At 39.2% G+C, this 27,313-nt stretch overlaps 1 protein-coding gene across 26 annotated transcripts in view; it reads right to left on the bottom strand.

The window, feature by feature from the left end:
* Window positions 1-27,313, bottom strand: part of Slmap (sarcolemma associated protein) — a 122,894-nt gene that overhangs the window by 53,974 nt on the left and 41,607 nt on the right. For all 26 annotated transcript variants that reach the window (XM_085828460.1, XM_085828461.1, XM_085828452.1 and 23 more), the window contains exons 2-5: window positions 16,508-16,655; window positions 7,532-7,604; window positions 4,120-4,156; window positions 2,229-2,291 (exon numbers count right to left, since the gene is read on the bottom strand). In XM_085828460.1, the coding sequence (XP_085684586.1) occupies window positions 2,229-2,291; window positions 4,120-4,156; window positions 7,532-7,604; window positions 16,508-16,655 (321 nt within the window). The remainder of the gene's footprint in view (window positions 1-2,228; window positions 2,292-4,119; window positions 4,157-7,531; window positions 7,605-16,507; window positions 16,656-27,313) is intronic.

Raw genomic sequence — 27,313 nt, forward strand, 5'->3', positions numbered from 1 at the left:
GAAGTAGCAGATACAAAATGTTTTACTTAAGAACAAAGCTGCCGCCGGGGGCCTAGCAAACACAGAAGTGGATTCTCACAGTCAGCTGTTAGATGGATCACAGGGCCCCCAATGGAGGAGCTAGAGAAAGTACCCAGGGAGCTAAAGGGATCTGCAACCCTATAGGTGGAACAACAATATGAACTAACCAGTACCCGAGAGCTCTTGACTCTAGCTGCATATGTATCAAAAGATGGCCTAGTCGGCCATCACTGGAAAGAGAGGCCCACTGGACTTGCAAACTTTATATGCCCCAGTACAGGGGAATGCCAGGGCCAAGAAGTGGGAGTGGGTGGGGAGGGGAGTGGGGAGGGGGTGTATTGGGGACTTTTTGGATAGCATTGGAAATGTAAATGAGGAAAATACCTAAAAAAAAAAAAAAGAACAAAGCTGCCAGCCAACCACAGTTTTAGAATCTACCTCCACTAGATGGTGTCATTACATCCTTTTAAAAATTCCATCCCATTAGTCGTTAATTCTGAACCAAAGTCAACAAGTGTAGCACTTCTGTAAATGGTCTTTTAGATCTAAGTATAAAAGGCATCTATCTCAGCTTCTTTTGAAAGGGTTCACAATTTACATTAGAGTCTCATCAATTCAGGAAGGATTATATAAGAAGAAAAAGAGGAAGTGGGACAGTTCCCCACAAAGAGTTAGCAAAAGTAAGTGGACATTCAAAGAACTAACAGCAAAGGTGAGAGGTTAGGATGACAAGTTAAGCATGAGGGTCTCGTAAGGATAAAAAGCACCCACAGCACACAGAATGTGGCCCATCATTTAATCTATGTATTTCATGTGTGAAAAATGAAGTGTAAACACATCTTAACATTTTCTCCTACAGCTCAAGAAAAACCCATAAAAACTAAAATATCTTCCTATTTAATAAGAAATGATTAATGACCTTCATATCATTGTTTTATGTTGTGGGCACCATTGTAAGTGCTTTATTAATATTAAATCATATATCCTTTATAATGTGGAGAAAGAAGTGTGCTACTGCTTATCAGTTGCCTACATGAGGAGAATAAAGTCCAAAGGCTGTTTTTGTTTGTTTGTTTGTTTGTTTGTCCAAAAGGCAAACAAACAAACAAACAAACTCTTAGAAGATCAGATGTTAATGCCAGGGATCAAATCTATGGAGACTTGAGCCTTTGCTCTTAACTACTTAACTGATGAGCAAATGGGTCAGGCCACTTTCTATGTGGCTCTCCATTGTGCTTGATGGGAAATACAATCTCATTACTATGTTAGTTATTTCCGTACTTTTACACAGATGCACATGTCCTCAACTGCCCAACTAGCAAAAGGACAGAGGGTCACTGATGTTGACTCCATGATTTTAAAGAGAAGACAAAGCCAACACAAATAAAACTATTCACTGAAAGTCAAAGCACTGAGCAGAAAAACCAAGATCAAGACCAAAAAACCCCAATCCCTAAACTTCCATACCAAGTTTTCTTTAAACCATCCACACTGTAAAACTACCACCCAAAGCCTGCGCAAATAAGTTAAACAAAACAAAAAGCAAAAAAACACTTCTCTGTTTTTAGAGTTGCTTGTGTCTCTTTAAATAAAGAATTAAGTGTTCAAGGGGCCCTTCCAAGTGGCTGCTCTGTGCTCTGGATTCTGAAACACAATTCAAATGGGGTTCTGGGGTCTAACTGTCAAGCCACTCTAAACGCAGAGTAGGGTAAATCGCTCTGCATGTGTGATGGATGCTGTGTGAATTCTTAAATTTCCCTGTCCCTTAGTTACTACACATGGAAAAACAAGCATGAGACATCTACATTCTTTACACGACAGTCAGGGCTGTCACACAGACCAAAGGAGCCAACACAGGTGAAGTACTACAGCGGAGGAGGGCATATAATACAGACTATACAATTATGTGCTCCTACCTCACAGCCAAAACCTGGACAAGTTTACTTTTACTCAAAAATCACTTCTGAATCCCCTTGTACTGGAAGAAAAAAAAAATGTCCTCTTGCACATAAGCTTATCTTCTCTAGACTTAGCAATCTTGACTCCTTTTTCTTCACAAGATCTATTTTTAAACCTTCATTCTTCCTTAAGAAATTATTTCCTCTGTACATGTTTCCAGCCAATATTTTTTATTCTATATTTATAAACTGGCAAAATAAAATCTAAGTTTCTCTTAAAGGCTAAGAATTTCCAAGGTTTACTTTTACCTGTAGATACTGAGAAAGTTGGAATAGTTCCTGAGAGTACATACTTGGAGTGTTAGCAGCAACCTAGAAATAAAACACAATGTCACTAACCACAGAAAACAGTATATTAAAAGGGCCATTAGGAGCCAACAAGATGGCTCAGCAGGTAAAGCTGCCTGCTATCAAGCCTGAACTTCAGTTTGATCCTGTGCTAGATAGCTGCATGTCAACTTGAACAGATTAAGTCATCTGAGAGGAAGGAACCTCAATTAAGAAAATGACTCCATAAGATCAGGCTACGCAGGAAAGCCTGTAGGGCATATTCTTAGTGATTGATGGGGAAGGACTCAGCCAATCAGGGATGGTTGGTGCCATCCCTGGGCTAGTGGTCCCGGGTTGTGTAAGAAAGCAAACCAAGCAAGCCATGGGTAGCATGCCAGTAAGCAGCATCCCTCTGTATCAGCTCCTACGCTAGGTTCCCACCTTGTCTGAGCTCTTGTCCTGACTTCCTTTCATGATAAACAGTGATGTGGAAATGTAAGCCAAAGAAACCCTTCCCTCCCCAGGTTGCTTTTGGTCATGATGTTTATCATCACAGCATTAGTAACCCTAACTAGGACAATCCCCAATATCCGCATGGGAGAAGGAGAGAAGCAACTCCTGCAAGTTGTGCTCATCGCCACTTACAGGGAGAATGCACAGAAAATAAAATGCACTTGAAGAATTAAAAGCTAATTCCATGAAACATATATTTTCCTAAATATGCAGATAACAGATTTTTAATTGACCTAGTCTCTTAATTCTCAATTATTGTGTAAATTAGTTCTCAAAATATTTCTGCTATATGTCCAGAATGCACAATGATATCACACTGCTCACGTCTGTTTTATAGCAGGACGATGAAGCAAGTGTTACTCATGAAACTTTGTAAGTTAAATCACGAACTTATAGCACAAAAGTATTGTCTTTTCATAACTCAGAAATAACTCCTAATCAATCGTCATATGGTCCTTCTTTAAAATTCATTCCTAATTACTTCATTAATATGTCACAATTCACTTTGAAATAAAAATCTTCAAAATATTACTTGGAAGTACATGTCAAGTTGGAGGAAAATATGAAATCTCTCTTTACTCACTAAAAAACAGAAATTTAAATAAAGAAAAGATTCTACCATTTTGTCCAATAACCAAAGACAATGAAAAATTTTATTATTGTATATAAATTTTAACAAGACAGAAAATAATAATGTTCAAAACCTACAAATCAGCCTAACTGCTTTAGAACCCAAATCTACTAGAAGTAGCCCCAACAGGGGCTTTTCAAGACCATCGAATACAGAATTGCTTCACTAAAAAAGAAAATGAAGGACAATGTCAAATGCAAATGTGATGTCAAATAGAAAAAAGCTGTATGGTTTTGCTCTTTGATCACATTGTTATGATACCTATAGTTTCAATGCACAATTACTCACAAACAAAAAAATACTGTAGCAATCAATCAATTACTGCAATTTCTAATCGAGTAGTGCCAAAACTGGTATCAATGGCACTAAAAGAATAATCCCTGTAGTTCAGAGCTCCTTTGCTATATGGGTAAATAGTGAGTGCACCTTTTGGATAGAAAGCTTGGGGATTCCTAGACAGACCTGTACTTCAGTAGAAGGTAACAGTTAATCCCACCTTCCTCTGGCTAGGCACATGACCAAGTACGTTTACTCTACTCAGTCAGGCTACAAAAGCTCTGTCCAAATAAACATTCATTCCAAATTCTCCAGACAGTGAAGGTTATATTAACTATATACCCATATTTACTTCATTACAAAAATAGAAGTAACTTTTTTAGGTAAGACATATTAAATATAAATGTCAATGAAATCATCCCCAGCATTTGGAAACCAACCACAACTTACTTTGTCTACAGGACTCGGTAATGGAGCATGGATGACACTGCAAAGTAAAGTTTAGAATTTTTATCTCATTTCCTGAAAACAGAGGAAATGGCACCAGAGCACCAGAGTATCTTGTCACAAAATTCATGCATTTGCTCTCATGTAATTAGAAGACTGGCAATTAGCTTAAGACATTTTTAAAAACCAAGTAATACATCTATAATCTGCTTTTTACTCATAATTCTTAAAATAAATTTCAGTCCTAGAATGTATTCAGCATCTTTTGGGAACCCACTATTTGAGTGCTATGATAACTCCCTTTTTTAAAAGCATTTCAACACATTGAAGTATCTTTTAAATCATGCATTTTTAATTTGTAACATATAAATTTTAAAAATTAAATAAGTAGCGTTCCATCGGAGAACAAGGTTATGATTTTCAAAGTGCTCTAGTGAAGAACAACTTAAGCTGTAAGACAGTGACAAGCTTCACTGTCAGTGACAGACGTGTGTGGATGAAACTAAACTCAGTGGAGGAAACACAACAACATCCCTGTTGGGGCCTGATACAGAAAAGAGCAGCCATTAAGCATAGGGGCTCAGAAAGCCTACTAACTAGACCACACCGGCCCTGCTCACCAGCTAAGTAACTAATCAAGACAGGCTCACATTCCGTCCCCATGAAGTGGCCTCACCAGTTAAATGTGCTGATGAAAACAAGTGGCTTTAACAATGCAAAAGTAACCAACCAACTGCCACCTTCTATTCTCATAACTAAGGGGCAACTAAGGAAGCCAGGCCCACTTTACAAAGCCCTGTAAGATGACCTGTGTCTTGAAGGCAGATAGAGGAATGCCACTTGCACCTCCTACACTCTATGTCTCAGAAAACAAGGAAGCGACAACCAGCTGGAAGGCTGATTGGTAAAGCACGTGTGAATGCTAGAAACTGACCTGGTATGGCATATACGGTGGAAAGTTAAGCACCAGCACACATTTTCTGCACACCAGGATATCTTACTAAGACTTCACTGAATATGCATAAATCTTTTACCGTATTTATTTGATAACATTTCTGTGTCTTAGGAATTATAATCAATTTACCCCCTGCATCCACAGAGTCTATCACAAGGCCCTAAGGAACTTACTCCCTAGTGAAGGTTTTTAAAAAGTTGTAACTACAGGTATTCTCCTTCGCTCTATAAAACTCAAATAGACTTCTTAAACATGACTTAATGTTTCTTGACTGCACAGGCAATATATGTTAGATATGGAATATATGGGAAGTATAAAAAACTAAACTAGAATTATGCAGTCCTAGAATGCAGAGATAACCATTTTTGTATACATCCCTTTTTTCTGTTGATATGTACATATACAGAGACATTAACACAAAAACCCTAAATGAAACAAATAGATCTTTTAAAATCTTTTAAAATAGTGACATAAGAAGTAATTCTCTTTCCTCATAAAATCTGGTTAACTAGAAACAAACAAACAAAAAACCCCAAAAAGCTTAAAAAAAAAAAAGTCACATAACATATATTTGTTTTTTACAGAAACTATATGGGGTTTGAGTGTGCTGTTTGAATTGTTGAAAAAATTCTTGTATATACAAAGAGTATAACAAGGAAATGTTAGAAAGCAAATTATTATTTAGTGCTAAGTTTGTAAAGCTATAAGCAATTTCTATTTCTTGTTGTAGAGAATTATAAAATATAACAAAAACTAAGAAACAGTCAGAACTACCTACTGTAGATCTTAAACACACTATACACGATTTACATAGTAGCCTTGGCATGTATTCAGCTATTAATATTAATAGCCCTTTAAACAGAGGCTAGGAAGACTCTTTAGCAGGTAAAGCCCCCACTGCTCAAGCATCCCCAGAACCTTGTAAAAGGTCAGGCGTTATAGCACACCTATACCTCGGTACTGGGGAGGGGAAGACAGGCAGATCTGTGAGGCTCACTGGCCCTTTCCAATGAGACCCTGTCTCAAAACACAAAGCACACAGCTCCTAAGGATCATGCCCTAGCCCTCCATATGCAGGCAAGAGACATGCATATAAACATAAACATATAGTCACTAAATGAGAAACAGGTAAAAATTGTAACTATTGAAGGACATTGACAAAACCATGCCTTAAAGAAGCTGAAAGGCAAACAGCAACAGCAAGGTTGTCCTCTGACTGCCGCACAAGCCATGGCGCCCAGGTGTGCACACATGTGCACACACATGCGCACATACACAAACATGCACACACAAAGATAAGGCCCACATATTTTATTAGATGGAACCTAACAACACAAAAGACATACATGACTGCTCAAAGCTTTTAGCTCTATCAAAAATAATCTCATATTAACTACATTTCATATCAACTACAAACACTAGTCTTTAAAAAGCTGTGTATCATTGCTGGATTGACTAATTATTCTATGACTGAAAGTTTACTCCTTGACCCATAAATTAGGCTTCCACTATGTTAAGTTCTTGAACTTTACTGCAACTTAATAAACTGTAATTACATTTTAATAAACTGTAATTAAAATAAATTTTACAATCTCTGCCATGCATCATTTGGCCATAAAATTACAGAAAGAAAAACAAAACAAAATGAAAAAAAAACTATAGTAGGTCCTAAGCTGGCGGCCAGGAGACTATCACAGCCACAGGAAGTAAAGGAACGGACTCTGCTTTACCTTTTTCCTGCTCAGCTTTCCCTTAAACTCTAGACATTTTGGCACAGTCAAAGTCATGCAAACCACTAGTAAAATATAAACTGTAATGACGGGAAGCTCTTTTGAAGGAGGGAAACAAGCATCTAGTATAGTAAAGGTCCTTGTAAAATTAAAAGAAATAAGCATTAATATTTAAATACTTCCCAGCCCTTTCCATACCTCACAGTGATAATCTGTAAAAAGCACAGGATATACTTATGTTTATAGTTTACACTCTAGATTTCATAGTAGGACTTGATATTGCTTCATTTAAAACATAAAATACAACTTTGGGGAGATTATTTTTTAACTCCCATTAAAAAATTACTAACTATATTGACATCTTCAAGTTCTAGAACATAATAACACCTACATTAACACCACAGGCAATCACAGTGTAAAATGTTCTATATTAAATGTATATCAAAAGGAACACAGTAACTAACATATCCTAAATATTGCAAAAAGCAACTAATTATCCATTCAAATATACATTGTAAAATTAAACTCGGAAACAAAACAACCTTTATCTCTGATACATTATTATTTACGAGATTTTCAAATAATATAAAAAAGTAATTAAAACTGAAGGATGTCAAAAGGTACTATATATACTTTTTAATAATCTTGTAGATTAACAGCATGTCATCACTCTGAATATTACCAACCAAGATAATTAATCCAAAACTTCACAGCACTAAATTATACTCACTCTGAACGAAGTCGGGCTTCCATACCATCTGGTAGAAAAAGTTTTATTGTGGAAACAATACACCCATGGGTAACTGGTTAAAACAAATAGAATAGTTGTTTAAAAATATGAAGCTTGGTGGGTCTCATATCTAAATTTGTATTTCATTCATAAAAGTAATAATTCCTTAAAAGGTAAATACATCTAGTGGTTTAGTGATAGTATGTACTACCTTAGAAAAACTTTCAATTCCTTGACAGACAATGAAAAGTCAACTGCCCAATGTACAGAAATAGTAAGAGGAGAGAAAATGACACGTTTGTCCTACTTTGCTGATATCACACCTAGTCTACTGCCTTTTAAAACCTAGTCCTTATTCTTAATTCCTCTCTCCAACTATCTCCCACCCACACGTCATGAGACTTGGAAGCCCCTGATGCGTACTTTAGACCATGCTATGCACTCTTCCCATGTCAAGGCTGCTGACACTTGAGAGCTCCTCTCCCATTCTCCCTCTATAAGTCGCTCTGACTCACATACGAGGCTCTCCAGGACAGCTTTCATACAGTTGTTTATCTTTCCATCTCCAATACCTTTTGATAAAATCACAGCAGTCTCTCTGTATAGAATGCATAATATTGCTTCTCACTCCTTTTCCTACTGAAGGCTTTGATAGACAAACTTCCCACATATTGCCAATTGTACAGACTATGTGCCTTGTATAGAAAAAATGTCAAGTTTTGATTTCTCTATTCTTAAACTACCATATCATTGATGGATTCAACAAATGGGTTAGTTTACTAAACTGACATAAACCCATATAGGCAGACAAAAACAAATTATATAATGGTCTTAAGAGTAGCGCTTACAGTGACTGTATACATCTACCAAAACTCACTGAGTCTTATAAGCAAAATTGGAATATGTGATATATTAATAGTTTTATTATATAGTTATATAAAATAGTTTTATATATTTATATTTTATTATATGCTAATAATGTTATATAATATATTGTATAGTATAATAAATGTTACTATATAGTTATATAATATAGTTCTATTAATATATCAAATTATATCAATAAAACTATTACAACAATAATTATAGCTTTAGGGATATAATATGTTGAACAATTACAACCGTATTATCAATATGGTAATACAAAGTAATACGACTATCATCTGGAAATGTATATTAAATTTAAAGAATTTAGTACAGTTTAGTCAATATTTGTTTTCAGTGACTGATTATACACAAAAACTGCTAACACAGACAAAGAGCATCTACCAGACAGTCTTCTCAGTTCTGCCTGAAGTAGCCATCACTGTCATGAATCATTTGGCCTCTTCTTTGTGGCCACATCCTCTAATCTACTGCCACAGGTCTCTTATGCATAGGCAAGTTACATGCAATTTCCAAATATATTACTGTTTACTTTTTACTACGAACAGTAAACAGTTTTATGTTTTAATGAACATCCGATCTGTGATGTTCTTTACCTCCTTGCTAATACAACCAAATTCATTTTTCCTTTTCCTTCACAGCTTCTGCATCAGTCCCTGCCTCCAGTTTTCTGTCTGGTGTTCGTGCCCTGATTTCCCTCTATGATGAGCTACAAGTTGTCAGCTGGAATAAACCCTTCCTCTCTCTCCAAGTTGCTTTGATCATAGTGTTTTATCACAACAGAAACCCTAAGACAAGCTGTGAGTGCTTTTAACCACTGAACCCTCTAGAGCCCTGTGCTGAAATTCCTAATTCTCAGCTCAGGAAGACTTTCCTCAAATGCCAGAATGCTCTCATCTGTTTTCCCTCCTATCCTGTCTCATCCCTTCTGTCTCTACCTCCAGACATTCCAATTTGTGCCCAGAACCCTCTCTTTCCTTAGAACCACCCTCCATCAAACCTTTACCCCCAAATCTCTTACCTTTTTCTTCACCTCCTTTGCCCTCAGAACCACTTCACTTAGTCCTTAGATTATTGCTGCCAACGGTGCCCCCGCCCTCAAAGCCTCATCTCCTGCTTGACTCTTGCCTCCTCCTCCCTCAGATCGTAATTGTTGATACAAAAAAGGCCAAAATTAAAAGGAAAACGTTCCCCTTTTCTAGAAGTCACAGACACCTCTATGCTTAGAGCCTGATTCACTGACTTGTGATGCCATTACACAATTAGCACTGAGTTCTTCATATCCCTGGGATTTCAGCCCAAATATCAGGGGTATTATAAAATGTATGACTTCAACTCCTTTAGAGTACCATCTATTGAACTCATTCTCAGAAAAAAAGGAGGGGAGGGAAGGGAAGGGAAAAAGAAAAGGACATAAAGGTGGTAAAGGCAGAAACAGAGCTATTTTGAAAGAGGAAGGGCATTACCAAGGGGAAGGGACAAAAGAAGACAATGGGTGAATATAACCAAAATATTTCATTTACATGTATGGAATGCCATAATGAAACACATGTCTGGTAAAAATATCGTAACAAAGAAGCTTTTAATTAATTTATAACTAAAAGAAACATAGTAGGATGAGTTTTAGAATAAAACCACAGTACCAGAGCCAACACGTGATATATCACATCAGGAAAGCTCTCTAATCAGCTAGGTTATTCTCAAGTTCAGCATACGGACTGACATATAAATCAATGAGGCTAAATTAGGGCTAATGCAGAGCAGGCAGAAAAAAGTCCATGTCTGACTTAGTGCAGCCAACTGTATCTACAAAAGGACTTCATGTTAACTAGATGCGCATAAGCAGAGAAACCTTAATCTTTTGGATTAGCAGCAGGAATTTGAGCAATGCAGTAGGCATGTTTTAATATTTGTATTAATCAACTCAGTATAGTAGATTTTTTCCAAATACTGTGCTAAAAAGTGTTAACGAAAGAGGAACTGGACGACAGGCAATGGTGGTCCACACCTTTAATCCTAGCACTTGTGAAACAGAGAGGCAGGTGGGTCTCTGAGTTCAAAGTCAGCCTGGTCTACTCAGATTGAATTTCAGGACAGCCAGGGCTACATAGAGAAAATTTGTCTCAAAAAAACAAACAAAAACAAAAACAGAACAAAACAGAAAGTGGAAGGAGGAGAGTCAGATGAGTTTGGAAAACACTGGGTTAAAAGAAGCTGAAAATGTTTTTATGAATATTACTTCTGAGCTTTCTTTGGGGGTGAGGGAACAAAAAGAAAAAGCTGAGAATATTTATTGCTCAGTGGTAGAGCAATTGCCTTGCATATATGCAAGGCCCTAGGTTCAACTCCTAGGACAGAAACAAAGTCTTTTTTTTTTTTTAAAGAATTATTTATTTATTTATTTATTTTATGTATGCGTGTACACTGTAGCTGTACAGATGGTTGTGATCCTTCATGGGGTTGTTGGGAATTGAATTTTTAGGACCTCTGCTCGCTCAGTCCCTGCTTGCTCCTCCAGCCCAAAGATTTATTGATTATTATACATAAGTATACTGTAGCTAACTTCAGGTGCACCAGAAGAGGTCATCAGATCCCATTAAAGATGGTTGTGAGCCACCATGTGGTTGCTGGGACTTGAACTCAGGACCTTTAGAAGAGCAGTCAGTGTTCTTACCCACTGAGCCATCTTTCCAGCCCCAGAAATAAAATCTTAAAGAGTATTTGTACAGCATGAAGATACATTTTCCAAGCTTCTCTGACTATCAGCTCTACCCCCTTGTCCTCTTTCAAAAACACTTATAGAGAATCTGATATTGTGAGGGGATACTAAAGAAGTCTATAAAATATTTTGTTCTCAAAATCACCACAAAAATGATTTCTGCATTTCATACTCAAGGACTAAATAGTAAAGCGTATAATTGACATAGCTTGTCCCAAAAGGACAGGAAGCATCAGAACATTGCCACATTAAATACACAGCGATTCTAAACCACATGCAAATTTCATTAGTGTTAAATAGAAAAAAACAGGTGTGTCCAAGTGGAGGCAACAGACCCCATGGGTAAGAACTATTTACAATGACTCGGTGCATAGAGACTACTAAAATCAAAGTGACACTCGGAGCTGACTGCCACTGGGTCTCCTTCCTGTTATATGCAGAGACCATTAACTTTGGTTTCCAGATCTATTTACTTTGTGGTGTGCATTCGGCGGCCTCTTTTGCCTCTTCACACATATGCCACTTAGGGGATCATGTTCAGTTTGACTGGCTTAAAACCTTTTGGAGGCCATGGAATAGGAAAGAAAAACATTGAGGTCTCTTATATCTGGCTCTGGTTCGAGTCCTGTGCGGAATAGGGAAGCCAGGGTCATTCTATACTTAGCGGTCGACTGGAGGATCTCAACAAGTCTGGCAATTGGCAGGATGACCAGCGATGGAATCCTTAAAAACCCAGAAATGTTTTTAAAAGGAAGATCTGAATCAGGGGTTAGCATTTCTAGACTGGAATAACTTGTGTTAATTGATTTTTACCATTTAAGATAAAATAATGATGCGATTTTTCTATCTTTAAGTTTTATTTTATGAGGCTTCCAGTTCTTAGGAGTTAAGAGTTAGAAGTGCAGAGAATGAAGGGTGATTCAACAGAACTTTTGTTCTAAAATTAAATAAATATTCCATCATTCTGTCTTCTCTTGAGAACTACAGCTTAGTCATCACAAAGCTTTCAACCTTCAACTACTTTTTAAAAAGATTTCTGCTTGAATTATGTGCATAGGTGTCTGTGTGTGTGTGTGTGTGTGTGTGTGGACTCACATGTGCAGGTACCTGAGGAATCCAGAAGAAGGTGTTAGACATCTAGAGCTAGAGTCACACACACTTTTGAATTTGAACACCTTTTGTGGGCACTGGGAACTGAACTCTTTAAGAGCAAGACATACTCTTAACCACTAAGCCATCTCTCCAGCTTTTTTTTTTTTTAAAAAGATTTATGTATTTTATGTACATGAACACATTGTAATTGTACAGATAGTTGTGAGCCATCATGTGGTTGCTGGGAATTGAACTCGGGATCTCTGCTCCTTCCAGCCCTGCTAGCTCTGGCCCCACTCGTTCTGGCCCCACTTGCTCCGGCCCAAAGATTTATTTATTATTATCTGTAAGTACACCGTAGTGGTCTTTTAGACACACCAGAAGAGGGCGTCAGATCTCATAACAGATGGTTGTGAGCCACCATGTGGTTACTAGGATTTGAACTCAGGACCTTCGGAAGAGTGGTCGCTGCTCTTACCCAGTGAGTCATCTCACCAGTAGTCTTCAACTACTTTCTATACTCAGGTATAACTGAGGTTTGTTGTTATTTCTCAAGTACTGGGGATTAAATTAGGATCTCATGCATACCTGGCAAATCTTCTACCAATAAACTAACTGCCCTCCTACCAAGCAAGCCGTTCCTCTTACAGGACAGGAGATATGAGTGAGTGTGTTCATTCTTTCTCTTTCCCTACTGGTTTTCAGAATGACAAATACATTTATTTCATCTAAGTGCTTCCAAAGGTAATAACAAAAAATCCATTTTCCCCTTTAAGTTTTATATAAGCCCATCAGCTTAAACATATTTAACATACTTCAACCCAATGCTGCTATAATTTGAGGTTCAAAATGCCTGTTTTTCACAGTGGAGACTCACTCATGTTAATCCCTAGAAGTCCTGTTAGTAGGAGGCCAGCAGGAGGCCAGCATTCTTAGACAAATACCTCTACTGATATGACAAAAATCTTGCAGGCTCAATGTATATATTCACTGACCTTGACTCAGAATCTGCTGTTTCTCCAGCAAGTCTTGACTCTTATGTAGTTTTTAAATCCTTTTTCTCAATATGCAGAGTCCCCTACTTTATTTCCCTTGGCATACCATGAGTAATTATCACTAGCTTATTCTTTTTTTTTTTTTCTGAGACAGGGTTTCTCTGTGTAGCCCTAGCTGTCCTGGCACTCCCTTTGTAGACCAGGCTGCCTCGAACTCATAAATCCGTCTGCCTCTGCCTCCCAAGTGCTGGGGTTAAAGACGTGCGCCACCACCGCCGGGCCCTTCTTCTTTTTTTTTTTTTTTTCCTTCTCCTCATGAGCTGTGATTCTGTGGGTTTACTTACTTACTTGCTCAATAAATATTTACTGAGAGTTTTCTGGCTACACAGCAGTATTGCTGGGAATAATGTTGAAAACAAAGGTGATTATGTCTAAGTCTCTGCCTTTAAGATCTCAAAAGGGAAACATATATACATATAAAAAGGAGGAACCATAGCTGCTGTAAGAACTAAAAATCATGGGAATTTGTGTTGAGCGTGGACAAGGGAAAGTTTTATAAAAATATACATATTAAGCAGAACAGACAAAACAAGGTTAGGAAGCTGCAAATGGAAGCAAAGGCAAAAAACAAAAAAAGTTACAAATAGAAAAGAAAGCACAGATGGCAGACAGCTGGAGTGAGCTGGGAACAAGACTGTGAAATAAGGGCTCAAGAGGCAGAGGCAGGTGAGTCTCACTGGCCAGCCAGAACTACAGGAGATCCTGTCTGAAGAAAAGAGGAAGAGGAAGACAAAGAAGCAGTAAAGGATGGGGCCTCAAGCAATCAGAGCACTTGCTGCTCTTTTGGAGGACCTGAGCTCTAACCCCAGCATACATGCAGGGCACCTGCACATGGGTGGCAAACAGACACATAGATGTGATTCTTTAAAAAGAGAATGTATACTTCAAGGCCTTCTTGAATGGCAGTCCCCAATAAATGTTGTCTGACTAAAGGACCTGCCGTAACGTCCAGTGACCTTTCCTCTCTAACACACTTGGAAAGTCCTCCTGACCTCCTCTGCTCAGGCTACCCTCAGGCTACTGTATAAACTGCTCTACAATATCAAACTATTGGCTAACAGGTTTTGGTTTTTTTTTTTAAGTCTATACTTTTTCCTAGTATAAGCTTGAACAGGTAATACATGTTTCCTAACATAACTGTATCTCAATAGTCTACAAATTAAATAAAGTTTATGAATACAATAAATGCCCAAAGCATTTAAATGACAAATGTTTTTATTTCCTAAGATAGCAGAAAAGATAAACATTTCAAGAAGCCTGCAGAAATCTAATATAGCAGAAATACTGTACTAACAATTATCCTAACTCTCCTTCAGACATAGATAGGAGAAGAGTATGACAGACTCTACGAAGAGCTGCAAGCTGCATTCTGTAATCAACGCCCTGGAGATCTGCACATACGTCAGTACATTGAGGCTTTGCTCAACGTAGCTTAACTAAGCCATTTCCTAAAACTGATCACCACATTCTTTTTATCAATTAATGCCTAATAAAGTCTATTTAAGAACTCCCTATCACTAAGTAGGGATCTCTCCAAGGAAATACAAGGTGAGTTCCTTTCGGGTGGGACTCCACTCCTAAGTATATTAGGACAGCAACAGACAGGTCTGCCCAGTGCTTGCTGTTCACTGTGAGCACAGTTTGGTGCTCATACGAAGGAGTAACCAGCACTTCACATCACAACAGTACACGGAGGCTGGCTTTATTCAAATTCAAGTACTAAAGCATAACTAATCTAACAGAACTAGACTACCAACCTAAGGGGAATGCAAGTTTATGCAGAGATCTGCACGCAAATGAGTCAGCACCACTGCCAAGCCCACTGTACTGCCCAAAACATCAGTCTAAAGATTTAGGGCATCGCCAGATCAGACCATGCTTAGAAAACAGGAGAAACTTGCCAACCTATCAGTCCACTGTCTGCATTAGCTAATTAAGTATGACTGCCCCTTTTTTGCTTTGTACCAGAAGTGGTTTCATTTTGAGTCAGTCATAAGAGTTCACAATCAGAGAGCAAACAGTGAAATAGCCAAGAAACTTTAGAATTATAAAACAAATAATTTTCAAGAGCAATTGATTATTTAGCTAGAGAATTTCCAGTTTCAGGGACTGTAGCACAAGAAACTTTATACTTGCGTTTAGCCTAAAGAGATAAATCATAATTGATCTATATCAAGCACAAATCTCCTTGTCCTCTCCCGTCATTTATTGGATATCTTTGGTACTGCATATAGCCATGTGTATGATCTATTCATGAGGCTGGTAACACATGGAGAAATAAAAGATTGGGTCACTTTCCACACAGAAAAGGAGCATAGGAGAACACTGTACCCACACTGTTCCATGGAGTGCTGGGATGGCACCTGGGTTTGCAGTCATCACCCTGACTGTGAGCAAGAGCATGCTAACACGTTAACAGCATGTTAAGACAGAAAGAAAAATGGACAGTGAGGACCTGAAAGCTAGAATTACTTATTTTTAGGATAACACATTTGACAATCATTGCATTATTTTTATTTTTTTAGCTAGGATACAAAGTAATAAGTTTTACTATATCTTTTTTATACATATAGTGTGTGTGAGCACAAGTATATCAATTGCTTCACTTAGAGCGTATCTGCCCATTACCCATCCTATAGACCTCTAGATAATTTCCCTTCTGCTCGCATGACTGAGTTCCATTATATCATTAAGTCAACCAACCAAACTGTGCCCAGCCTGCTTACTAATCTCACTAAGTCTTGCTACTGATAATAAACACCACCCCACGCTGTAAGTTCATCTTAACTGGGTGGGATGGCACTGCAGCCAAGCGCTTCCTGATACAATAGCTCCCTGTAATTTTATAACATGACAAAGAATATTCACTACTAACATTTTATAATTTATAAATTTAAAAAGCAAAAAAGGAAATGAGTAAAACTTTAAATTTTTTGCTTCACGTGTCCTTAAGTAGCATTTTCTTTTTTTTTTTTTTTTTTTTGGTTTTTCGAGACAGTGTTTCTCTGTGTAGCCCTGGCTGTCCTGGCACTCACTTTGTAGACCAGGCTGGCCTCGAACTCAGAAATCCGCCTGCCTCTGCCTCCCGAGTGCTGGGATTAAAGGCGTGCGCCACCACGCCCGGCTTCTTAAGTAGCATTTTCAAGAGAGTAATGTTTTATAGCACTACAAAGAACGCTAAATCCTATGCAGATTAACGACAGGAAGAACCGATTATACTCATACCTTTCCGGGTATTCTCCGTCACATCCACCCCAAACTGGATAATGTCACCAGAAAGAATTTCGCATGGCGGACTTTCTTCAGAGCCTCGACTCAATCTCTGGCTATTTATAAAGGTACCATTACTACTTTTAGTGTCTTGGAGATAGAACTGAAAGGAAAAGGAAAAGGAAAAGCAAATGGTTAGAGGTAACCATCTCAAACCTTTTAAACAAGTAAGTGCTGTCTGCCACTTGCAACTACTTCACGGAGACGCCCCATCAACTGAAACCGCTCACTTCAGTCAGTAGTCAATATGTATAAACAAACCTTAAAACAGGATACCTTAAAAGAGAACCGAACGTACGGTAGAGCCAAGCAGATTGTGTTATCATGTCCTCAAAGTGTTAAACATAGTTAGACTACAACCCAACAGTTCCAAAATTCCTTGTATTTATCCAGAATAGTGGAAAACACAAGTCTTCACAAAACAGTCATAATAGCATTGTTCATAAAAAATAAAAAACAGAAACAATGGAAATGTCTATCAACTGGCTCCACCACAAATGCAGTGCATCTCGACAGGTCACTATCTGACAACACAAAAAAATTAAGTACTGAGCTGGGCGGTAGTGGCGCACCCCTTTAATCCCAGCACTTGAGAGGCAGAGGCAGGCGGATTTCTGAGTTCAAGGCCAGCCTGGTCTACAAAGTGAGTTCCAGGACAGCCAGAGCTACACAGAGAAACCCTGTCTCAAAAGAAAAAAAAAAAAAAAAAAGAATTAAGTACTGGATACCTTCACATGATGAGCCTACAGAACACAATGCAAAGAAGATAGCTGGGGACAAGAGTGACAACACATGCCAGCATTCAGGGGGCTGAGGCAGGAGGATTATGAGATCAAGGACAGAAGAAGAAGACCCTGTCTCAGAAGAAAAGGGAATAGACAAATGAGGTCTGGTGGCAGCTCAGGACAGAGTGCTTGTAGACACACACAAGGTCCTGGATTCAATGTCCAGCAGGACAGTACAGAAGGTGGCAAGGGAGAACCAGCTGCAGAGATTACCACAAGTCTCCAAAGAGCATACATTGTATTAGGTCATTTACCTGAAACATACCAAATAGGTAAATACATAAAAACACAAGTACATCGATGATTACAGGGAACTAAGGTAGCAGAGTGACTGATTGATAGTTTCTTTTAGAAATAGTGAAAAAATATGGTTGTACAATACCATGTATGCACTAAAAACTACTAAGCTAAACACTTTGAAAGATGAATTTTAATTCTGAAATAGTAGCCCATATCTGTAATCCAGCACTCAGGAGTCTGAATTTGATACCAGTCTGAACAAGATCAGCGTGATAGTGCCATGCCAGCCTAAGTAATATAATGAAACCTAACCGCAAGAGTAAAATGAAAACATCTCCAATACAGACTAACAGATTCATATATAAATAAGGAATGTGATGGTTAAAACAAGTTCAATTATCTTCCCAAAGACCACAGAGGTAGCACACACAGACAAGGACTCAATAAGATCAGAAGAATATAACTCCTATGTTTCATTATCCTTCATTCATCTCTCAAGCACTCTTCAAAATTAATCACATCAATAATTTGATAAAAATGACAGTTCGTTTCATTTATTCCCAGGTAACAATTTAAAGGCTACTATACTATCTATAAATGACTTATTGTTTAAAATTTCAACACAAAACAACTGCTGACTTTGTCTAGCAACTCATACATTTAATAACAGTCATTAAATTCTGTTGATATTTTACAAATCTATCCAAAATTTACATCCCTTAACACCAGAAAGACAAGGACAGGCGGCCCTATCAGGAAAGAACAGTTATTCACAAAACCTCTTTCAGCATTAGAACTTACTGTATAAAGAAATGGGGGGAATACTTTTAATATATCATTAGGAAATGTGGCAACAAATGGATTCTGGTTTAACTTCTTAGTATTTATGCCTGGAAAAGACATACATAGCTAGTACAAACTTACAGTCACTTCAAACTTCTAATAATGACCTGCTCACCAGCTAACTGAATTCATAGGATTAAATTCCTATCTTTTTAATACTTTACATTAGTTTTATTTACATATGGTTGGGTATTTTGCCAGCATGTCTATTCGTGCACCATGTGCATGTTGGATGCCCACAGAGGCCAGAGAGGGTGTGCAATCCCTGGAACTACGGATGCCTGTGAACTTCCATGTGAGTGTTGAGAATCAGTTCCGAGTCCCTGGCAAAGATGCTCTGAACCATTGCTCCAGCCCTGTTGTTGTTCTTGTTTTAATATGCAAAGTAAAAGAAAAAAATAAAAGTTCATGGAACAAGGTTCAGTACTATTTATTTTTTTAAAACTTTGTTGAAAAGCAAATAAAAGTCTATAACATAGATTATGGACCAACAGCTTATTTGTACATTCTACATATAATTAAAAATAGCCTTTTAAATAAAAAATAATAAGTCAGTATTAATGCATGTTCTTTTCAAAATCGACCATGCTATCTTTGGTCTCCACTTAGCTGGTCCATGTTATTTATATTACTTGCTCATTTTTTTGTTGGTTTTTAGTCTAATGGCTTCCGAATACCTTAGAATGAAATATAAAGCAGTTTCTGCTGTAGCCTAGAGCAGCATTCCTGTGTGACTGCTTCCTCTCTCATGCCTCCCCATGGCACACCAGTGCCCACTCATAGCTCTGCATATGTACATGTGCACAGACTGACTCCTTAGAGCGGTATCTGTAACAACAGACTGATGCTCTAAAAATTTTTCAATGTTGAAGCTCCCAACAAAACAAAAGCATGGTTGGAGGTGGTGGTGGTGGGGAGATCACATATATAACAGATAACAACAAATTCTAACTCCATATTGAAGATGTTGGTTTGTTTAGTCCTCAAGACAAGCTCTCACATGCCCCAGGTTGGCCGCAAACTTGCTCCCAGCAGAGGGTGAGGTTGAACTTCTGACACGCACCACCACTTCCAAGTGCTTAAGTAAAGTAGTGCGGAGACAAGCTTGGCAAGCACTCCACAAACAGCAACAGCCCTAGCACTATATGGGGGAGTTTTCTAAGTGTGATTACAAAATGAGTTCTGCATAGACTGCAGGTAATGCTCGTGAATGCACGTGTACACACACACACACACACACACACAAACATTTTAAATCTACCTCAATTGTCACATAAAACTGAACAGAGTGACTAAGACAAAAAGCCAAAATCCAGACCCCCACAGACAGCATTTATAGTACAAGTAGATAGCGAGATATCCACATGACGCTCAAAACAAAAACAGAGAAAACCACTGCATGACCATATACAGGGTGACCAGACCTGAGAATCACAAAATGGCTACTAGGGGACATTTTGGAGGACAGTGAGAGAAGAGAAGCTGAAAATGGAAACATCTAGCTCAATCCAATAACCATATATACTTGGTTCCTAGTTGAACCCAGAGCCTTTCTCAGTGAAAAATTAGGCTCTACCACTATGGTAAACAAGGTCCCCCTATGGAAATTCTTAAAACAAACCAGCCAACCACAGCTGCCTTCTAAGACACAGCTTCTCATAATGGAAAGAAAGCAGCTGGAAATGGAATCAGAAGTAACAACAGGGATGGCAAAAGAAAAGATCCATAAAAAGTGGAGAAGGAAAAATAAACTCATGTAGTTTTAGAACGTTTCACAAAAACAACATTAAGAGGGCGCTCTGTGAACTTGGAAACAAACTAAGGAACTTAGGAAAAATAACTGAAGACACAAGATAGCGAGCGCAGGTGGGGAGACCTCCAGAAAAGGTCAGAGGAGGTAAAAAATAAATAGAAAGGGTTCTACAAGAAAAGTTGGTGTCATTAAGTACAATAAATAGTGCCTAAAGAGAAATGAAAAGCAATATGGAAGCAATTGTTACAAGACCGCAGAGAAATGAACAAAGGCAGACCGCCAGGGCACCAGGGTAGTGGCTCCTCTCAGCGTCAGTCCACACAGAGACACTTAAAAAAAAGGAAAGAAATCATTAACACCTCCAGAGCCAGCCATGCTAGAACTCAAGGAAATATGCAAGCACTTAGAGCAGTGCACAAACATTCATTCAAGAACCAAGTGATGTGAGTGAGCTGGTGCCAGCCACTGCATGTTTTCTCCCTAACAGGAACTCTAGGCCTTTATACTCGTGTGTGTGTGTGTGTGTGTGTGTGTGTGTGTGCGCGTGCGTGTGTGGGGGGGGGGGTGAAAGGGAGAGGGGGGGAGGGAGAGAGAGAGGTCTAAACAGAGAAGAGGAAATAATGGGAAGAAAAATACTCCATGTTCCCTTTCATGCAGAACCTAGATTTTATTAGAGGAAGGAAGGAAGGAAGGAAGGAAGGAAGGAAGGAAGGAAGGAAGGAAGGAAGGAGGGAAGGAAGGAAGGAGGGAAGGAGGGAAGGCGGGAAGGAAAGAAGAAAAGAGGCACTGAAAAACAGTAAGAAAATGTATGGTCTCACTCACCCTTGGCCTGCCTACCCTCCAGAACAGCAGGAATCTGGACAGCACCAGTATGCATTCCCAGAATGGAACCTTGCTTCGTACCTGACTCCGGAGGGAGCAGACTGTAATCACAGATTACTGTGTATTTTAACCTCCCCGAAAGTGACATGAAGGACAAATGCAGAACTCACCTAAGTTAGAAAAGTAACTGATACTGTTTAAAAAGTGCAATTTGCCTATCACAAGCAGTGCCGCATAAGAACAGTAATCAATGTTACATGCCACCTCAGAAGACGTAAGTCAACCAATGTTATGCATTAATAGAAAGGGAGAACCTCACAGGCGTCTCAATCTATGCAGAAAAGGCATTGGACAGAGCACAGCACCTCCTCTTGTAAACACTCAGAGGAGGGTGGAATCAGCAGGCAGCTTCCTAACACAAAAACTCAACAACAAACCTTCATACACAGAACAGCAACCTAACTTCAGGGTAAAACTGCAGATTAAAGCCATTTGTGTGGGACATGGTGTAGGAAGAGAGCCAGTATAATAAAAGCAGACACTATCACAATGAAGGAAAGAGCAATGGAAAATGGTAAAGAGAGACAGCGGAAAGGAGCTGAGAAACAGAAATTCAGAGACACAAAGAACAAGGGGTGTGCCAGTGGAGGTGGCGGTGCACAAGGGCCGCAAGAGTCCACCAGACAGCCCTGGTGTGGACAGAAGACTGGTGATCCTCCTAAAGAACAAACCTACAGCTCTCATAGCCCCAGGGCCAGGGTTTGGGTCACTTCAGAGCTGCCCAATTGTGTCCCTGACTGTGTCTCCAGGGCTGCTTGGCCTGTGCCACCATGAGAGAATCCATTATCTAAAGCTGAGTTACCCTGGATGGCCTGAGAAGTACCAAGCACAAAGAGCAGGGTTGAAGTCAACCTCACAGCCCCAGGGTAAGACAAACAGCAGTGGTAGTCAGAGTGCAGGCTGGACCTTCACAAAAAAAAAGTTCTGGCAACAGGAGGCTCCGCTCAGGCAGTGATCAGACAGGGTGAAGTGATCTGTCACAGATGGTTAGGGACTGACCTTAATCATCTTCCATGCCTCCAATTGCTGCCTGGAGCCAGGGACCTTAACTTCTGGAACCACCCACCTGCCAAGAGGCTCATTGCTATAGAGCACAACTTCTTAAACTGTGAGTTGTGATCCCCATGGCAACAGTTAAAGCTTTCTGAAAGTGCAACAACCAAAAATTAATTTTAAAAAACAACTATGAATGAATCTGGAGTATTTCTGGCAGCACGTGCTCCCACGGCACATGACTTCATGGCAGTCCTGGGTTTTTGTGCTGACATGCCATCACACCATGCAAAGCGATTATACCCTGCTGGAAACACATGGCTTGTGTTCAAGACCAGTGTAGGAGCTTCACATACAAATAGCTCGCCCTCAGCTGGGCAGTGGTGGCGCATGCCTTTAATCCTAGCACTTGGGAGGCAGAAGCAGGCAGATTTCTGAGTTCAAGGCTAGTCTGGTTTACAAAGTGAGTTCCAGGACAGCCAGGGCTACACAGAGAAACCCTGTCTTGAAAAAACAAAAACAAAACCAAACAAACAAACAAAAAAAAAAAACCAAATAGCTTGCCCTCATAGAAACACAATTGTTTAATTACAGAAAACAAAGACCTTTAAGTATTTTACTACTGCCATTTCTTAATGGCATCATTAAGAAATGGAAGCATCAAATTTGTATATCTCTGGAGTATATTAGGTTAAAAAGTTTGATTTTAAAAGCCTTTGTTTGTATTGCTGATTTCAACTTCACAAAAATATGTTATTTTGCCCTGGGCATAGGACAAAACTTTCTCAATGATTTATGAAATAACCTCAAACATATTTCTGCCATTTTGTCCTATATATAAGTGGTATTCTATTCATGATTATAAAATCAAAATACTGAACCATTCTGTAAAAAATCTTGAAGATTTTGTGTTATCAAATATTCAGACATAATACATAAACAACCATAGCTGTGTTATTATATAATTTTGCTTTAATCCAATAAATATCAAAATTATATATGTATATATTATATATATCAGACTTATTTTAAATTATTTTTATTACTTATTCCAAGTAAATGTTTGATTTACATATTGACTCTAGATGCTTACATACCCATAGTCACATACAAATTCCTCAAGTGACAAAGAATCAGGTGTGGAAAAACTGTAAGAAGCAGACATTAAACACTCTGCAACTGCAGTGGACCACTGTACATCCACAGGTTTCCTCAAACAGAGCCTGCTCACAGTTAACATCACAGGCTGGGGGCTGTCGAGAGTCCTAGTTTAGATCCCCCGTCAGTTTATGCTTCAGGAAGGGGTTGTGCCTCCAGTGCCCTGGGAGTCGCTGAGCTTTAAGAGATTCAATTATTGTACTGTTGAGACGACCTCACCACATAGCTTTAGCTGGCCTCAAGTTCACTGAGGTCCAACTGCCCGTGCTTCCCAAATGGTGGAATCAAAAGCACAGCCATTACACCCAACACTATTTAACAGATGGGTTCTTTTAAGATTTGTTTTTATTTTTCATAATAATTTTTTATTTTTATTTTATTTTATTTTTTATGTTTTAATTGGTAATATATTTACATCATTTCACCCTTCCCCTACCCCTTTGCTTTCTAATTTATGGCTTTTTTTCTTTAATTGGTCGTGGTAGTGGTGGTGGTGGTGGTGGTAGTGTGTGTGTGTGTGTGTTAATTAGCATATAAATACAACATGTTCTATCCACCTAATATTACTTGTATGTATATGATTTCAGAGGTGACCACTTGGGTACTGGATCACCAAACTGCATCTCTTCTTTAGGGAAGATTATTTCTCCTGCTTTTAGTACTACTTAGTCGCCTATAGTTTCTTGTCTATAGTTGAGGCCTCTTGAGCTCTCCCCTTCCATGTTAGCATGTCCAGTGGTATCATTGTTATTCAGGTTTTGTTTGGGCAGCCACTATGAGACCTATGAACCAGAACAATGGTCAGCATGGCATGATAACCCTAAAGGTTGCTGCAAGAGAAGTATACCACTTGGTGGTATCCAACAGCTCTCTAAATGCACTTAAGAACTGCTCAATGAGACTGGAGAGATGGCTCAGTGGTTAAGAGCACTGACTGCTCTTCTAGAGGTCCTGAGTTCAATTACCAGCAACCACATGGTGGCTCACAACCATCTGTAATGGGATCTGTTACCCTCTTCTGGTGTGTCTGAAAACAGCAACAGTGTATTCATAAGCATAAAATAAGTAAATAAACCTTTTTAAAATTGTTCAAATAAATAAATAAATAAATAAAAGACCTGCTCGACAAGAAGGAAACCCTGGCAGATACTAGAAACCTAGCCAACTACCAAGGCAGGGATAGTCAAGTGGATCTTGGAAGAGAACCTACAATTACCACTTCACTAAATCAGCCTAATCCCCAACAAAACTCTAAATATTTATCCTTATAACCATAAGTGTAGTTTACAAACCTCATCAAAAAAAAAAAAAAAATTCTCTATGTAACAGAGAGAGGCCATTCCAGAAAACCTCAAGTACAGAGAACAAGAGATCATGTGGTGCCCAGATCCAACCGATACATCTATAATACAATTCTTCCACTTAAGGCTCAGCGATCATAGTAGAAGAGAGGGTGTAACGACTATAAAAACCAAGCGAACCTGAAGTTTACTATGAGAATGCATCTCCTAGAACTACCAGAGCAGCTATACCCACGAAGCTCTTTAGCAGACTGACAGAGCACAGTGACAAGTCCTCAAGTGCTGCTCTTGCTCCCTCCCCAGACTCCCAGTGCACTAGAGGCACAACCCCTTCCTAAAGCATAAACTGACTTGGGGATCTAAACTAGGACTCTTGACAACCCACAGACTGTAATGTTAACTGTGACCAGCAGAGGCCACTGGTATACAACGAACCAAAGGTGAAATGGTGAAGACAGCACTGGCAGACCACAGATTTTGGAGCCTGAGCAAGTCCACATAGAACCAGCAGGGGGAAAGAGACAGAAAGATCCTGAAGGCACCAGCCAGGCAGTCTAGTTAACCAGTGAGCTCCCGGTTCAGTGAAAGACCCCATCTCAAAGAACAAAGGTTGAGTGAGGATAACTTAGTGAATATAGGTGCTTGCCACCAATCCTGAAGGTCTATTCCCAGGCCTACAAGGTAGGAGAGAACCAACTCCAACAAACAGTCCTCTGGCCTCCATATGTATCTCACAGCTTCTATACACACACACACTCACACACACACACACACAGAGAGAGAGAGAGAGAGAGAGAGAGAGAATAAAGTGCAATTTAAAAATCATTTTTAAATTTTTATGTGTACATCTCATGGGTAGTTAGTGCCCAATAAGTCAAAAGAAGGTATCAGATCCCCTGAAATTGGAGTTATGACAGTTGTGAACCTGATCCTCTGAAAAAGCAACAAGTGCTCTAAATTGGTGAGCCATCTCTCTAATCCTCACGTTTAAAAAAGAAAATTAAAGAAATAAAACTAAATAAAAATAGAGAAGGATACAGGAAGAGAACCAACATTGAACTGACTTCTGGACATATGCTATGGCATAGCCAAACATTCATACATCATGTACACATACAATAATAAATAAATGGGATGCGTGATAACAGAAGGCAATGCACACACACATGCATCACACACACATATATCACACACACATACATATATACACATGCATCTCACACACACACACATCTCTCTCACACGCACATGCATCTCACACACACATGCATCTCACACACATACATATACATCACACACACACATACATATATACACATGCATGTCACACACACATGCATCTCACACACACATGCATCTCACACACATGCATCTCTCTCACACACACATGCATCTCACACACACATGCATCTCACACACATGCATCTCTCTCACACACACATGCATCTCACACACATGCATCTCACACACATACATATACATCACACACACATACATATATACACATGCATCTCACACACACACACACATCTCTCTCACACGCACATGCATCTCACACACACATGCATCTCACACACATACATATACATCACACACACATACATATATACACATGCATCTCACACACACACACACACACATGCATCTCACACACACACACACACATGCATCTCACACACATACATATACATCACACACACACATACACATTTACTTACTTATATAAGACTAATAATCCCTCTAACCAAACTGAAAAAAGAGAAAACTAACAAAATCAAAGATGAAAAGAGGGATGAAATCTACAAACTCTACAGAGAAAGCTAGGGAGGTGTTTCAATCACTAACATGCCTGCCACACAGCAAGCATGAGGGCCTGACTTTGGATCTCCAACGTCAGGGCTACACTGGTGTAGCCATGCATGCCTAAAACCTTAATGCTGGGGGAAAAAGGACAGAGGGTTACTGGGACTTGCTGGCCATCAGCATATCCAGATTAATTAACTAATTAATTAATTAGTGAACTCTTTGCCGAGGAGAGACTTATTTCAAATGAATAAGACAGAAGTGACAGAAAACACCAACATCCTACCCTGGCTTCCAAGTGCATGGGTGCAACACAAGTGTGAATACACCACCACCCCATCATGCACACATGTGCAGTCTCACACATCAAGACATGGATCACTGAGGGGAAGGCAGGGAAAGGAAAAGAACAAAAGAGAAAAAAGAAAAGAAAGGGGGAATAACACAATGAGGAGAAAAAAGAGAGGAGAGAAACCAACACGCACACACACACACCTTGTGAAACCACACACACACACACACACACACACACACACACACCCTATGACTCCAGTGTTGGGAAGACAGAGACAGGGGAATTCGTGGGATTTACTTAAGCTCAGTGAAAGATACATCTCAAAAACTAATGTTGGGCATGGTGGCTAATGCTTTTTACCTCAGCAGAAGCAGAAGCAGACATGTGAGTTCAAGGCCTGCCTGGTTTCTACAGTGAATTCCAGGCCAGCCAAGACTACACCGTGAGATCCTGACAAAGTCAAAGGAGTGGAGCACCCACATAGTAACTCAGGACTATGTGTAACTCCAGTTCCGAGGCAATCTGTGTCCTCTCCTAGCCTCCAAGGACACCAGGTACACAGTGTGTGTGTGTGTGTGTGTGTGTGTGTGTGTGTGTGTGTGTGTGTGTGTAGGCAAAACACTTTTAAAATATCTTAAAAATAAAGTGGAGAGTGAGTGAGGAAGACACCCAATATCATCTTCTAACATGCACATACATATACAGGCA

The sequence above is a fragment of the Mus caroli genome, unplaced genomic scaffold (assembly GCF_978045245.1).
Source record: "Mus caroli unplaced genomic scaffold, Mus_caroli_1 scaffold_12, whole genome shotgun sequence".
Taxonomy (NCBI): domain Eukaryota; kingdom Metazoa; phylum Chordata; class Mammalia; order Rodentia; family Muridae; genus Mus; species Mus caroli.